General features: G+C 45.6%; 1 protein-coding gene across 2 annotated transcripts in view; it reads left to right on the forward strand.

The window, feature by feature from the left end:
• Positions 1-473: 473 nt before the first annotated feature.
• The window catches only part of BIN3 (bridging integrator 3), a 42,693-nt gene continuing 28,219 nt past the window's right edge, over positions 474-14,947 (forward strand). Inside the window, exons 1-2 of one of the 2 annotated variants that reach the window (XM_042934591.1) lie at positions 474-549; positions 4,412-4,472. Coding sequence is in view for 1 of the 2 variants with exons in the window: in XM_042934590.1 (XP_042790524.1) it covers positions 542-549 (8 nt within the window). In the remaining variant the exon portion in view is untranslated. The remainder of the gene's footprint in view (positions 550-4,411; positions 4,473-14,947) is intronic. The other variant, XM_042934590.1, reaches the window with a different exon arrangement.

Raw genomic sequence — 14,947 nt, forward strand, 5'->3', positions numbered from 1 at the left:
CCATCTCACAGAAGGGAATAGATCCATTTGTTTCTTTGTTTGTAACAGGTAAGGCATGTGCAGGGTACAAAATTTCAAAGATATTAAAGACCATACAGTGAATGTAAGTCTCCCCAGACTTCAGATGACCCCATGGCTCCTTCTCCCATCAACAAATACTGCTACTGTCTCTGGATTAGAAATCTCTTTACAGACAGAAAAACTGAGGCAATAACAAGGTTAAGAGGCACGTGTAGTAAGCGAATGAGAATTTTACAAGCCAGTGTCTCAGGCAGAAAACGCACCCGGGGGTTCCCACGCCGCCGGCACAGGCTGAACCCCAAGCCCCGTGAGGCAATACCCCAGGTCGCGGGCCGGGGCAAGTGCGCGGGACGCCCGCCGCCGCGGAAGGGTTAACTCCCCGAGCCCCGCCCACCCCCGCCTCTTCCGGGCACAGTGGGCGGGGTTCACGTCACTTCCTGGAGACTGGCTGAATCCGGAAGTGATCCCTGAGGACCCTGTAGCGGCCGAGGACCCCGGCAGCAGGGCCAGGTTCAGGACCATGAGCTGGTGAGTGAGGCCGGGACAGCACAGCCGCTGGAGCCCCAGGCCCGCCGTGCGCCTTGCCCGCGCCCACCTGAGTCCCTTCGCCCCCGCTGCCTGCCTTGCCCACACGGACCCTCCACCCAGGGTCGTTCGAGGGCCCTTCCTCCGGTGCTTTCCCGGAGGCTCCGTCTGTCGGCAGGACTCACCGGGATATGGGGCGGGGGATCTCCTTGGCCTGGAATCCTGCGTCTGTTTCCTGACTCTTTCTCTTCCAAGCTCGTCCCGTCTTTTCCCAGCTGCTTGAAGTGAGGAACTTTCCTGTCTCCTCCTCTTGTAAATATCCGCTGAGGTGGAGTAAATGCCTTCTTTCTCCCTGTGGGCATCTTTTCACCGCTCCCGCGGCCCCAGAGCTGTAGCCCTCACTGGCAGTCTGGGCCCAATTCACTGATCAAAAAGCCACTCGCTTTCAGATGACTAGCCTTTGCACCACTTGATAGTCTTCAAAGGACAAAACTTGCTTCTCTTTTGGAAAGGTCCAGAATTGAACACCCACACCCACACTCCCAGTGTGGGATTGGACTAGTTTTAATCATTTCCAGGGCCATTACCCACTCACTGCTTTCTCTTGAAAATAGCGGTTGGTAAGCTTAAACATTATGGGGACTAGCAGGCCATGAGAAAAGACGCTAGGAGTCTCAGAGATGTAGAGTCACGACTCCAGAGTTGGAAGGTACGGTGCTATATGTGCTAGGTTCATGGTAGATACTTCATAATATTTAATGGTTGATTTATTTTGTAAGACTCAGTTTGCCCAAAGGGCCTTACCTTCAGGCCCAAGGACCTGCATATCCATAATGCGAAACCTCAGAGGATCCAGCCGTAGTTTGCTTGTCTGAATACATTGACCCCACCCCCCCCCCCCCCCGGGGATGTACAAGATGAATCAAACCTTTTGGAATCCAAGATCCATTAGCATCGGGAACATGTTTGCCACTCTGTCCTCATAGTCTAGCTGTTTCTTTTCACAAAGTAAATGTGTGATAACTAGTCATGAATGAATGAAGATAGTAGAGTATCCTTCAGGAAGGCTCTTAACGGACTCACATTTGACCATTAGTGGAGACTAAGCTCTGGCGACAAGCAGCTAATGTCAGTCAGTGTTCAGGACAATTCTGTAATACAAAATTTAAACCATTTCTGTCCCCTCCTCCCTCCTGTTTCTTAGACAAAGATTGATGGACAAACGTTAGACAGTTGGTGCCTGCACACGAGGGCAGCCTGGAGCAGTGCCCTAATAAGCCCCAGTAGGAACTGCTCCTTTTCCCTCCACCTTAGCTCCAGGAGGCCGATACGGGGCTAGAGCCTTGAAAGTTAGCTAACTTTCCCATCTTGTTATAACCTAGTTAACGATGGGCAAAGTAGCAATCCTTCAGTTCCCTTTCCTAGAGGAATTACTTCCTTAAAATGTCAGCCTGGGTCTCCCAGCCTTGTGATACAGATGTCCTCTTGCCTGCTGCACCTTGAATCGTTGGAGTTCTCTTGCTTAATTTTTCAAGGTAAGAAAGCAGGAAGTTCAGATGTTTTATATTGCTTACATTGGCATTTACAAATTTAAAAATAAATTGGCCTTTTCTTCACAAATCGGGAGGAGAACAGAGCCCAGACCAGAGTAGAATATTCTCTTGGTGATCTGAGGCATGCTGTTCCCACCCATCTTGAAGAAGCTTTTTTCTGAAAAAGTAGTAGCCTATTTCCTGAGGTCTGTCAGGCTGCAGAGAATTGAAATTGACAACTAACTGTTCAGCAAAAGCTGCGATTTTTATCCTGTAGAATTAACTTCTTAGTACATGTGCAGCTTGGCACCTCTTTGGACTGAGGGTCAGAACCAAAAGGGCGGCTTTGTCCCTCAAAGCTGAGATTCCTTTTTCTTCTTCTTTAGAGGGCGACTACGTCATCTCTTACGTGGACCCTGACCCTATCTCCCTGAGAGGGGAACAGCACCGGCGCCTGGGCACACAATCACACTCAGTTCCTGGCTCAATGGCTGGCAAAGGGACCAGGGCTGGGTCCTTCTGATTCACTCCTGGAGTGGTTTTCCTGCTCCCAGAATGAATCCATCCATTCATCCAAGACTGGAATTCTCAGTGGGGGAAGAGACCAGAGTGACGTAGAGCCATCATGGGAGGCTGATGCCCAAGGTCGAGTTCACCAAGCACATGGGGTATGCCAAGCCATCATTGAATAAGGCCTAGGGGCACTCAGCCCCTGGTCCCCAGAGGGTAACCATTGTTCTGGGCTAGGCCAGGCTTTCAAAATGTCACAGTGAGAAATGTCCAATATTGATGCCCTTTGCACACTGTGGATTTTGCATGAAGAGTAAGAGGTCTTTGTTCCCCGCTTCCTCTGTGCATGCAGCCCGCCCACCCCGTTTGTTTTGTGGGTACCTGCTGCCTTCCTGTTCATCTACCCATGCATTCACCCACTGACCACCCACGTGTCTTTAAGCCAGGCTGTCCAGTGGTGTGCCCTGCGAGGAAGGAGGCATTTTATGTTCATATGTCAGATCACTGATTCACCATTTGGGCTTAAGTCAGGTGCTTCCCTCTCCTCTCCTTCTGCTGGTCTCCTCTCTCTTCTTATGTGTATGTGTCTTTATTATTGTATGGAGGGAGAATTCAACAGAATTAAGAAGAATCTGGCTTATTTACCTGGCTTCGCTGTCATCAGGGGTTATAGCCTTCCCTGGAACCACATGCCTTGATGCTCTTTGGGTTCAAGGTCAAGGAAAAAAGTAGTCCTGGAGGAAATCTTCCTATACTAGGGATCCAGAGGTTTGACTCAGAATGAAGGAAATTAGAGTCAGTGCAGAAAAATGTGGCTGGGAGGTAGAGGGCTGAGTTCAGGTTCTGGTTCCCTCCTTCACAGTGTGGCCTGGTCAGGCATTTAACCTTCCTCGGTCTTGTTTTCTCCACCTCTGACATGGAATGGATAATCCAAGCTGACGCTGCCACCCAAGCCTGTTGTGAAAAAAATGGAGACTATGCAAATATGATTGTTTTCTGACTCTTCTGGGCTCTTCTACCTCTGTCTGCCCCTTAAATATTGGTATTCCTTGGGACCTGTCCCCCCCATGTTCTCACCCTATATGCCCTCCCCATCATCTTCAGGATAAAGGCCTGACTCTGGGCTGTAACTTATAAGGCCTTTCTGGATCTGGCTGTCCACATTACTCCTGTGTCTCAGCTTTCCCCGGCCTCTCGTGCCTCTGCCCCTCTATATGCATTGTTCCTCTGCTGCAATGCCCTTTGCTCCCACCCCTCGCCGCCTCATCCACCAGGCCAAGGTGCACTCATTCTTCCAGAATAACGGCAGGCTTTGCCTCTTCTGAGGGTCTCCCCTGAACAGCCCCCCACACCCCACTAAACTGAGCCGGGTCCCCTTGCTCTGACCCTCATTAGCATCTGGACTTGAATCGTTGGTTTACTTGTCAGTGACCCCCTAGTCTGCAAGTTACTGAGAAAGGGACTGTGGCTTGGTCATCACTATATCCCTAGTAGTATTCCCAGCAATCAGTGCATGTTTACTGAATGTATGAATGAGCACTTTTTTTTCCATTTCCTGGCTTGCCTCAACTCAGGAAAAGTTTTCAGATAAAAATGTGCAGAACCTATAAGCCACTTCCTCAAATGAAGAGCCTCTAAGCGTGCTGTTGTTAAATCAAAGAGGGAAGAAGTGGCCTCAGCGCCTCCCTGAGGCTGTCTCTGATTGTTCTCTCCTCTCTCCTCTCCACCCCCTCCCCAAACTATCCTCTTCCGAACTTGCATAGAACTCCTGTAGCACTTCCACATCCTTCCAGGGACCAAAAACGTGTTCCTCTCCCACACAGACTCCATGGCGGCAGGATCTACAAGTTCTTCACGTTTGTGTATGCGCACTGTTTGCACATAGTAAGTACCTAGTCCGTAATTGTTAAATGAAGTTAATGGACTACAAAGGAAAGAAGGTAAACTGCTGGGTTAGTCTGAACCATCCATTCTGTTTCAAACATGTTCTCAGTGGAATCTCTTTTCCCTCTAGTATTACTCTTGCTATCATGCATTCGTATAGTGCTTTCACCTTTTCAAGTTACCTTCCCATCCATTATCTGATTTCGTCCCCACATCTATCCTTGGCAGTATGTAGTTCGGGTCTTATTATCTCCCTTTGACAAGTTATTAGAATTCACTCACGGAGTACCTGGGAGAGCTAGAACTAAAATCTGAGTATTCTCTGTGCTTGAAAAGTGGAAGACCATTCCCAAGCTGATTGGGTCCCAAAGGACGCTATTTTACTTTGCTGGTCTGTATGAACACTACCAGGTTGGTAGTGAATTACAGGAAGTTGTCAGTTTTCACATGTAAAGTGAAGAGGAAGTCCTGTGTCCTGCAGACCTCCAGGTGTTCTGGACCATGTCAGCTTTGTGGTACTCTGAGGCCTCCCCGCCTTGGGTGGCCCTCCCACTCACTTCGGACAGGCCAGACTCCCCCCAGGCTTTTTCTTCTATACAGAGCATGGTCATGCCCAGAAGGCAGGGACCCCCTGGAAGAGCCTGTGAGACGCTGTATTTGACGTTGCTTTGGGCACAAATGTAAAACATCTCACTCTTGTTCCAGCTGTTTGTAATGAGAGGGGAAGGGGCTCTTTCCAGATTTGGGAGTAGTTGGAAAGAGGCAAGTATGTTGAATCCCACAGCTTCTTCATCAAGGATGTTTTCTTCTGTGTTACACTCTTGACGTACATGTGTTGAAGTGGCTTTGGAGTTGGCAGTTAAGCTGTTGCTTCCCCAAACCCACTATTTTGGTAGTTAGTCCATTAAACAGGACCCAGTATAACATGTTGCACACAGATAATGCTCAATAAAATTTTTGTTGATTTAATGCTCATTGAACATTTATAATGTACTAGGGCCTGTGCTGATACTTAATACTGGTGGACAGTCAGAAGGCTGTAAGAATCGATAACTTATCTTCAGCCAGTGTCTGGAAAGTGCCCGGGATTCATAGGAATGACAGCCAATAAATGTTGGTGTGGCATCGTCAAGAAAGATTTCAGAGGATGTGATTTGTTACAGTGGGGGGCGAGGGGTCCACATTAGAAGAATAGTGTGGAAAAGGTGTGTGGAGACGGAATGCATCAAGAGTATTTGGGGTGGATGGTCAGGAGACCAGCTTGGGTTTAGCAAGTAGTGATTTGGGTAGAGGCTTCGTTGATGGCGGTTGGGGCCCCACTGTCAGTACTCTGAGTGCCATGCTGAGGGACTGACATTGAGCTTAAGCTTTTGAAATTTGAAGGTTTTGAGCAAGGAAGTGGCATGGGGAAATCAGTGAGTTAATCAGATTAATTTGGCAACAGTCTGTACTTCAGGCCAGAGGAAGAATGGAGCCAGGGGGCTAACTTGGACAGTGGCTTCCAAAACTTTTTGACCACAACTTGCAGTTAGAAATACCTTTGAGGGGCTCCTGGGTGGCTCAGTCAGTTAAGCGTCAACTCTTGCTCAGGTCTTGATCTCAAGGTCGTGAATTCAAGCCCCATGTTAGGCTCTGCGCTGGGCATGAAGCCTAAAAAAAAAAAAAAAAAAAGGAGAAGAAAGGAAAGAAAAAAACCTTCATTATTGCAGCACACAAAAACATTTATACTTCAAATAAAAGTTTCACATGGTATATGTGTGATGCATTCCTATATTTTCTATTATGTTCTATTTCATTTTTAAAGAATGATGCATTTCAATTGATCCCATGTCTAATTTGGACCCGGTGTGTTGTGGGCAAACACACTGGAATAACGTATAGCAGTTTACATGATTGATGAGTGATCCCATTTAGAAACACACTGATCTAGGTGTTTATTACAAATATTCAGGCTATAAGCTAATAGCTATGACTCCGTGTTGTTGGTTTACTTAGTTGTTTTTCGTGGGTTATAATAAGAAATATGGAAGGGGCAACTATGAAGAGCACCAGCAATGTACTTTATAAGAACTTAATCCATAGATGTGAAAAACGTCATCACTTTATAGAAAAGAAAACCCAAATGGACAAAAGCCTATACCAAGATGTTGGTTTCTTAGTAATCAGGGAAAAGCAGATTAAAGTAACAATGAGATGCCATTTCACAGCCATCTGGCTGGCAAAAATTTTAAAGTCTGGCAATGCCAAGTATCTAAGGATGAGAATCAGGGGGAGCTCCCATCCACTGGCATCGGGTGCAGGGTGGCGTAGAGCGTGGAGGTAAAAATTGACACAATACAATCACTTTGGAGATTTCTACAGTCACCCAGAGAAACCTGAGCTCTCATGCAGCAGGTGAGTGCAGGGGAGTATTAGTCGCTTCATTGTTCATAGATGTCCAGCCTATGTGTGCTGTCTTTACATAATGAAACACGTAGTCAAAATGAATGAAGCGCAGCTATATCTATCAACACGGACAAATCTCAGAAACAGAATGCTGGTCATAAAAAGTTAGTTTCAAAGTAATACATTCAATATTGTGCTATTTTTGTAAAGTTCAGACCTATAAAACCATACTGTATTGTGCTCACGGATTTAAACAAATGTAGTGAAAGGGTGAGAATAATACATACTAAATTCAGGGTCGTGGTGACCGCTAAGGTCATGAGGAGAGACAAGGAAATGGAATCAGACTGTAACACTCAGGGAGCATCAACAGTATCTGAGCTGTTACGTTGCTTGAAGAATAAGATTTGAAGCAAGTGTGGCTCAGTATTGTAAATGCGGTAACAGTAGGTGAATACAGGAGTATTTATTATGTATTCTAACTTTCTGAGTGTTGGCAATATTTTATAATACTTTCTGTTAACTTTTGTCATGCCTAGCCTGACTGCCATCACGACTAGAGCTGACCTCACCGCTCATAGCAAGGGAATTATTGCCTCCTACGGCCGGTAGGTGAGGATGTCCCAAGACAGTGGGCCTAGGAGCGAGTTTCCGAGTTTCCATCTCAGCCCTCCTCCTCCTCCTCCTCCTCCTCCTCCTCCTCCTCCTCCTCCTCCTCTTCCTCCTCCTCTTCCTCCTCTTCCTCCTCCTCTTCCTCCTCTTCCTCCTCCTCTTCCTCCTCTTCCTCCTCTTCCTCCTCCTCTTCCTCCGTTCTGCTTCCAAACCTTCAGCAGATAAGAGAAAAGGTAGACTGAAAGCTCTTTGTACAATCCTTCGTTGGTAAGAGACAGAAGTGAACATGAGATTAGAGCTCGTGCCTCAGAAGCTAAACAACTGGCCCGGCACTTCGCAGTCTGTAGGCATCTGAGCCACCGTGGCCCCATCAGCATGGAAAGCAGGCCCCTGAGGCTTGTCTCCGGCTTGTGGATTAAGCAGGAGAAGACTTTCACCTCGCAATGCCTTCTGTTTCCCTTTTATAACATGGAGAACCCATTTTCTAAAGAGCTACAAAATAAACAAACAACCTCCCTCCCTGAATTGCCTTCTTTCCTCCCTTTTCTTGACCTTTAGATGCTCCATCAGCCTCCAGACTTCTGTCACAGATCCTTTTACCACTTGGGAGGAAGTCCCCATTCATTGTTGGCAAATGGATTCACTTGGGGGGCCTGGCAGTGGCTGATTGCCCCCCAAACAGAAAAGAATTGTTTCAGGTTTCCTAACCATACTTACCTCTGTGTAACTGAGTGTGAGCCACTCCCTCAGGCCTCAGTTTGATCTTCATCATCAAAATATCACCACCACTGCCTTTACTGCCAGTATTTACAGGCTGCTGACCTACGACAGGATCTGTTTTGAGCACTAAACTCATTTGGCCTTCACGGCGACCCCACATGATAGCTATGTTATTGTCCCAGTCTATAGACAGGGAAACTGAGAGACAGAAAGGTTAGGTAACTTGTGCGAAGCCTCACAGCTGGCGGCTGGCAGAGCAAGGACTTAAAGCCAAGCAGTGTGGCTCCAGAGCACGCCCCCCTATCCAGCGCACTGTCTCTTGTGAGGAGTACAGGAGTGGACCGCTTTAGATGAGCGGATGTTTCTGAAGTACCCAGCCCAAACCAGCAATAGTAGATGCTCCATAAATGGTCACTTTAATTGGATGATTTCTGTGATCTCACGTTCTGTGAGATCACACTGACCATTCTGTGATTCATTCTGTCTAAACTTCTCAGAGGTCAGCGTGGGGAACAGTGGAGAAGAAGGGATCACAGCTGAGCTGGGGGACTGTTCTAGTCCAAGTGACAAGTCAGCCAAGTCACAGAGTCATGCCTTTTATTTTTAAACACACACATACCTCCTCGGACTGGTGGCGAGTAGGGTAGTGTGTGTTGCTCTGGTTTTAGATGTGGCTAATTTCGAGGAAGGACTGCGGTGGGGGGTGAGAGGGGGCGCTGTGGTCAGAGGTGCTGGAAATGGGTATTTTGCAGCTCAGTTCATTTCCCCTTGTGATGGGGTCTCTCACGTCCTTGCTCAGGCTGAACTTCGTGTGGCCGGTTGGCATCATGGCCAGCTGGCCCTGCAGAGGGGATGACACCCAGCAAGCAGCTGTTCTGCCGGAGCCGGCTGCCTCTCCAGAAGCCCTGTCCGGCACCCGGCTCTCTGTTCTCTCTCCCAGTGTCAAGGTGGTGATAGCCTTGGTGGGGCCTCAGACCAGGGAAGGCAGTGACCCAAGGACAGGGTAACAGAAGGGCCGGGACGGGGGAGGGGCTTGTCCTTCCAGCCTTCAGAAGCTGCTGCCTCTCGCCCACCTTCCTGCTCTTGCCGAGACAGTGACTCAGGCCCAGACCACTCCCCGGGGAGCCAGGATTTCAGCCACTATCAGCTGCCGCCTACTCTTTGCTCAGCCCTCCCTCCGTTCTCACCTCCCTCACCTCCTCCCTGCCCCCAAAACTGTGATCCATCAGAAAGTGTGGGGTGGCATAGACTGAATCATTTCAGGGTTCTTGCCACCCCCAAGCCAGGCCGAGGCTTATTCACATTCAGCAGAAATGAATTCCAGAGGCCAAGGTGAAGACCAGGGAAGAATGTGTAGGTTTCAGCTTCTTTCCACTCATCTTTGTAATGGAAGCAGAGGACTCTCCAAAGAAGGCGGGGCTAAGGGATCTGCTGGGGTGACCAGGGGATCCCCACCCAACTGCCATCTGGGCCTGCCTCTTGTCTCAGCCTCTGCAGCAGAGGGGGTGGGGAAGCAAAAGATTGAGAAACCTAGCAAATTGAAAATGCAAAAGAGCTGTTTTTGTAAATAGACATTACACAAGAGCAGGAGCTTTTTTGGAAAGGTTTTACTGAGACAGACAGAATTAGCCAACTGGCATCGTGCTGCTAATAGAGATATTTACTGTTTGAAAAAGTGTATTTGTAGCTTTGGAGAACATCCTGTTGACTTTTCTTTATTGTGAAAGTAAATCTTTCCCCCTTTCCCTCTGTATACATAGAACTTTTTTTCTGTTTTGAGGTGGGGCATGTTGGAGGTTGGAGGAGAGTACGCTTGAGAGAACTGCTCTCTGCATTTTGTTGCTCAGACCAAAATATCCCTGCTCCTGCCCTCCGGTGCTCATATTTACGGAATGGCAAGTAGAACCAAGTAAGGAATCCTACTCCAGAGGCTGGGAGCTCAGAGCCCTCTTGATTTCTTCCAGGGCAGAGACATCCTGTGGGGAGCAGGCCCTGTCTTCTCTCCGGACCTCTGCTTACCCACCCCATGCCAAGGGGAGAGCCTAAGGAAAGCTGTGAGGAGGAGGGGAACTGAGGTCCCGAGGCCCAGTGAGCCTTCCCGGGTCCTGGAGGACTGTCAGCCTCGATCCACCACCCCAGTTGGGCCGAGGAGCCACTGCGATGCTGTTGCTCTTGCCACACGCCTTCCAGAGCAGCTGTCTGTCCCGAAGAAGTCCCTAGAGCCACAGGGGGAGATCAGGGAGGCAGTGGCAAGAAGAGGCAGAAGAGCTGCTTGAAGGGTGGCTGTTTTGCTCTTTCTACTCACTTTCCCGTCGCCACCTTTGACTGCTTCAGTGGTGGTGGGGCACCTGCCCCAGTTTTCTGGCCCTTCCTCCGACAGAGGGGAGCATATCGACCATTTGGCAGCCTTGGAATAAGCCCAGGAGACTCTTCTCCCTTCATATTTCCTCTTAAGCTCTTTGAAATGTTGGTTTTCCCTAAACCCACACTCTGATAACATCACCTGGCTTTACTGTGGACGCCAAAGGCCACCTCCGTTTCCTCGGTCTCCACGAGTACACTTTCCCCTTTCTAGCTTTTGTTTGAGTTGGATAAGGACTGGGAGACCCAAAGACAGTGATATTACCTTTATTTGTTCTTTCTAAAGCCTTATCTGAGAGTAACTTTTTTCAGGAAACTTAAATTAGAGTATGGTATTATATAGGGCCCTTGGGGCCATGTACTTGTTTATTTGTTGAATCATTTATCCAGTGTTTACTGTGTGCGCAAAACTAGACCATGAGCTCCATGAGATCATAGAATGAGTTCGTCTTGTTCATCCTGATATTGCTAGAACCTAGCAGAGTTCTAGGCATAAAGGAGGCCCTCGATAAATATTTACCGAACATCCATTCAACGAAAGGTTGAAAATAACACTGTACCTTGTACGGTACTTACGGGAGTTGCAAAGAACCGTAACATTCAGTCCCTGCACTTGAGGGGCTTATGTGGCATAAGCAGAAAGCAAGATGCATACACAGCAAAGCTAGTTAACCTGACCCTTTACCAAGCAGAGTTTTCTTCAGTAAGGAAGCAGTGGCTCGGTCTTAGGAAATACATTCGCACAGTTCATCACAGTACTGGGTCAAAGAGAGCAAACTGGTCATCTAAATGTATGCTGAAAAAGGCACTGTGATATAATTTAAAAATCCAATCTTTGTGTCTTTTAGGAAACTAGGAACAAAAAGATATTTCCTTGCTATTAGAAGTCTTTCTGAATGGAACCAGTAGCCTTCTTCCTATTTAATAGTGAAAGATCAGATTCGAACCATTCTTACTAAAGTCAGAAACATTTTTCTCCAATTTCTGGCCAATGCTATAACACACAAGACAAGAAGTGGGTATGAAACATTGAGAAAGAAAAGGGAAATTTTATCATTATTTTCAAGTGATATGACTTGGCTATTTAGAAAATCTAATTCTGGGGGTTTTTTCCTACCTGAGTTTCTCAGGCTGTATAGCTTAAGTATATAGGTGTGATGAATGGTTTCAGGGTAAATATTTAATACCCAATGGCTTTCCTGTGTACCAGGACAACAAAATGAGAAAGAGAATTCCATTTGCAGTACAACCAAAAATTAAAAATCTCGTGGAATGTACCTAAGACCTGTGTAGGGCTAAAAATTTCACATGTAAGTGTTACTTTGGGATCTTGGTATTAAACAAAATAAAAGTAGAGGACCTATATGGAAAAACTCTTAAGACTAAAAGACCTAATAAAAAGACTTGAATAAATGGAAAGAAATGTTATGGCCCTGAATGAGCAAATGTAGTATTTGTAAAAATGTAAGATCTTCAGAAGTTAATCTATAAATATAATGCATTTTCAGTAATAAGTATCTTGATTTTGGAGGGGGGCGCACCACCTATGATTTTGAGGTTCATCTTAAAAAGTAACACAGGGGAGGGGCGCCTGGATGGCTCTGTCGGTTGAGCTTCTGACTTCGGCTCAGGTCACGATCTCATGGTTTGTAAGTTTGAGCCCCGCGTCGGGCTCTGTGACAGCTCAGAGCCTGGAGCCTGCTTCGGATTCTGTGTCCCACTCTCTCTGCCCCTCCCCCACTTGTGTTCTGTTTCTCTCTGTCTCTCAAAAATAAATAAATAAATGTAAAAAAAAGTTAAAAAAAAAAAAAAGTAACACAGGGGCACCTGGGTGGCTCAGGAGGTTGAGCATCCAACTCTTGATTTTGGCTTAGGTCATGATCTTGCAGTTTATGAGATTGAACCCCATGTCGGGCTCTGCACAGAGCCCTCTTGGGATTCTGTGTCTCCCTCTCTCTCCGCCCCTCCCCCCCAAATAAATAAACTTATAAATAAATATTAAGACAAATTAAAATAGCCAGTAAATTACCTGAAAATGAAATGTAATGAGAAGAGATCTGTTTGTCTAGAAATTAAGAGCTGTTATAACCCTAAATAATTAAATCTGTGTTACTGGCCAAAGAGTAGACAGGTCTGTGGTATGGAATAGAAGTATTTAACCCTAATAAAATGATTTTTCAAAGATAGTTTATTTTTTAGATTATGTTAAAATAACTAAACAACTGACTGGCCAACATTCAAACTCTAAATGGAGTGATGATTTAAATATAAAAAATAAACCACTAAAATTCATATGAAAATGCAAGGGACACAGAGTAGCCAAAACAGTCTTGACCAAGTTGGAAAGCTCAATACTTCTCAATCTTGAAACTTACAACAAAAGTCCAATAATTAGGACATTGTGGTACTAGCATAGACACGTAGATCAATGGCATAGAATTAAGAGTCCAGAAATAAACCTTTACATTTATGGTCAGTTGATTTTTTTTTTACAAAGATGCCAGGACAGTTCAATGGGGAAGGGATAGTCCTTTCGACGGCGTCAGGACAACTGGATATCCACATGCGAAAGAATAAAGTAGGACCCTTACTTCACACCATATACAAAAATTAACTCAAAATTGATCAAAGACCCAAATGTAAAAGCTAAAACTATGAAATCATAAAAGGAAAACATAGGGATAAGTCTTCATGACCTTGAATTTGGCAGAGAATTCTTAGATGTAATACCAAAAGCACAAACAACAAAAAAATGGATTAGACTTCTTCAAAACCTAAAATGTTTGTGCTTCAAAGCATACCATTAAAAGAGTGAAAAAAAAACCCTCAAAAGTGAGAGAAAATATTTGCAAATCATATATCAGATTAGGCACTTGTACCCTAAATAAAGAACTCTTACAGCTCAACAATAAAAGAAGATGGGGCGCCTGGGTGGATTAGTCAGTTAAGTGTCCGACTTCGGCCCAGGTCAGGATCTAATGGTTCATGCATTCAAGCCCCACATCAGGCTCTCTGCTGACAGCTCAGAGCCTGGAGCCTGCTTCAGATTCTTCCTCTCTCTCTCTGCCCCTCTCCCGTTCATGGTCTGTCTCTCAAAAATAAGCAAACATTAAAAAAATAATAATAATAAATTTTTAAAAAGACAACCCATTTTTAAAATAGGCAAAGGGTTTGAATAGATGTTTGTCCAAAGACCTACAAATGACTGCTAAGCATATGAAAAGATGTTCAACATCATTAGTCATTACAGAAATGCCAATCACACCACAGTGAAATAGCCCCCAGAGTGGCTAAGATAAAAAAGACAATGACAAGTGTTGGTGAGGATGTGGAGGAATTGGAAACTCCATACACTACTGTGGAAATGTAAAATGCGCAGCCACTTTGGAAAAGTCTGGCAGCTCCTCAGAAGGGTAAACGGGTAAACGTGGACTTACCATATGGTCCAGCAGTTTCACTCCGAGGTATATACCCAAGAACAATGAAAACATATGTCCACACAAAAATATGTACACAAATGTTCATAGGAGCAGCATTCATAATGGCCAAAAAGTAGAAACAACCCAAGTGACCACCGCTCAGTGAACGGATAAATGGATAAGTGGATGTGTGGCTAAATGTCGTGTATCCCTGCAATGGACTATTATTCTGTGATAAAAGAGGGATGAAGGACTGATACATGCCCAAACATGGATCATCCTGGAAAACATTTTGCTGATTGAAAGAAGCCAACACAAAAAGCTACTTATTGTATAATTCCATTGATATGAAATGTCCAGAATAGGCAAATCCGTAGAGATAGTACATTACTGGTTTGCCTGTGGGCTGGAAGGAGAGGAGAAAACGGGGCATGATGCTAATAGATACAGGGTTTCTTTAGGGGTGATGAAAATGTCTTTGAAATTAGATCATGGTGATTGTTGCACAACTCTCTGAATATACCAAAAACAACCAAATTGTACACTTGATGAACGTTATGGTGTGTGGATTATACCTCAATAAAGCTCTTATTTAAAAATTAATAAACCAGCTTCGAAGCAAAGATGACAGATTGAATACGTACATGTAATTTATCTCCCTCACAAATCCCACAAAAAAAGCACAATAAAGTGATTTTTTTTTTTTTAAGGCATAGATCTACAAATTCAGGGAGGATAGAGACATCAACAACATTTGGGAATTGGAATGCAGTTGCATGCAGTAACTGACTTAGTTCCAGGAAAGCCAGATCCCAAACTGGCATTTAGGAAAACCACAAGCCATCATGACTTACATCACAGAATCCTCAAAGGGTCAGTAATCGGTGGCACTGGGTACTTCCAGAAGTGGGGTGAAGCCGAGCTCTCGGATCAGAAGAACTGGTTGAAAGCTGTTTCTGAGTAAGTTTAGAGCCCTGC

Source organism: Panthera leo, chromosome B1 (assembly GCF_018350215.1).
Source record: "Panthera leo isolate Ple1 chromosome B1, P.leo_Ple1_pat1.1, whole genome shotgun sequence".
NCBI classification, from domain to species: Eukaryota; Metazoa; Chordata; class Mammalia; order Carnivora; family Felidae; genus Panthera; species Panthera leo.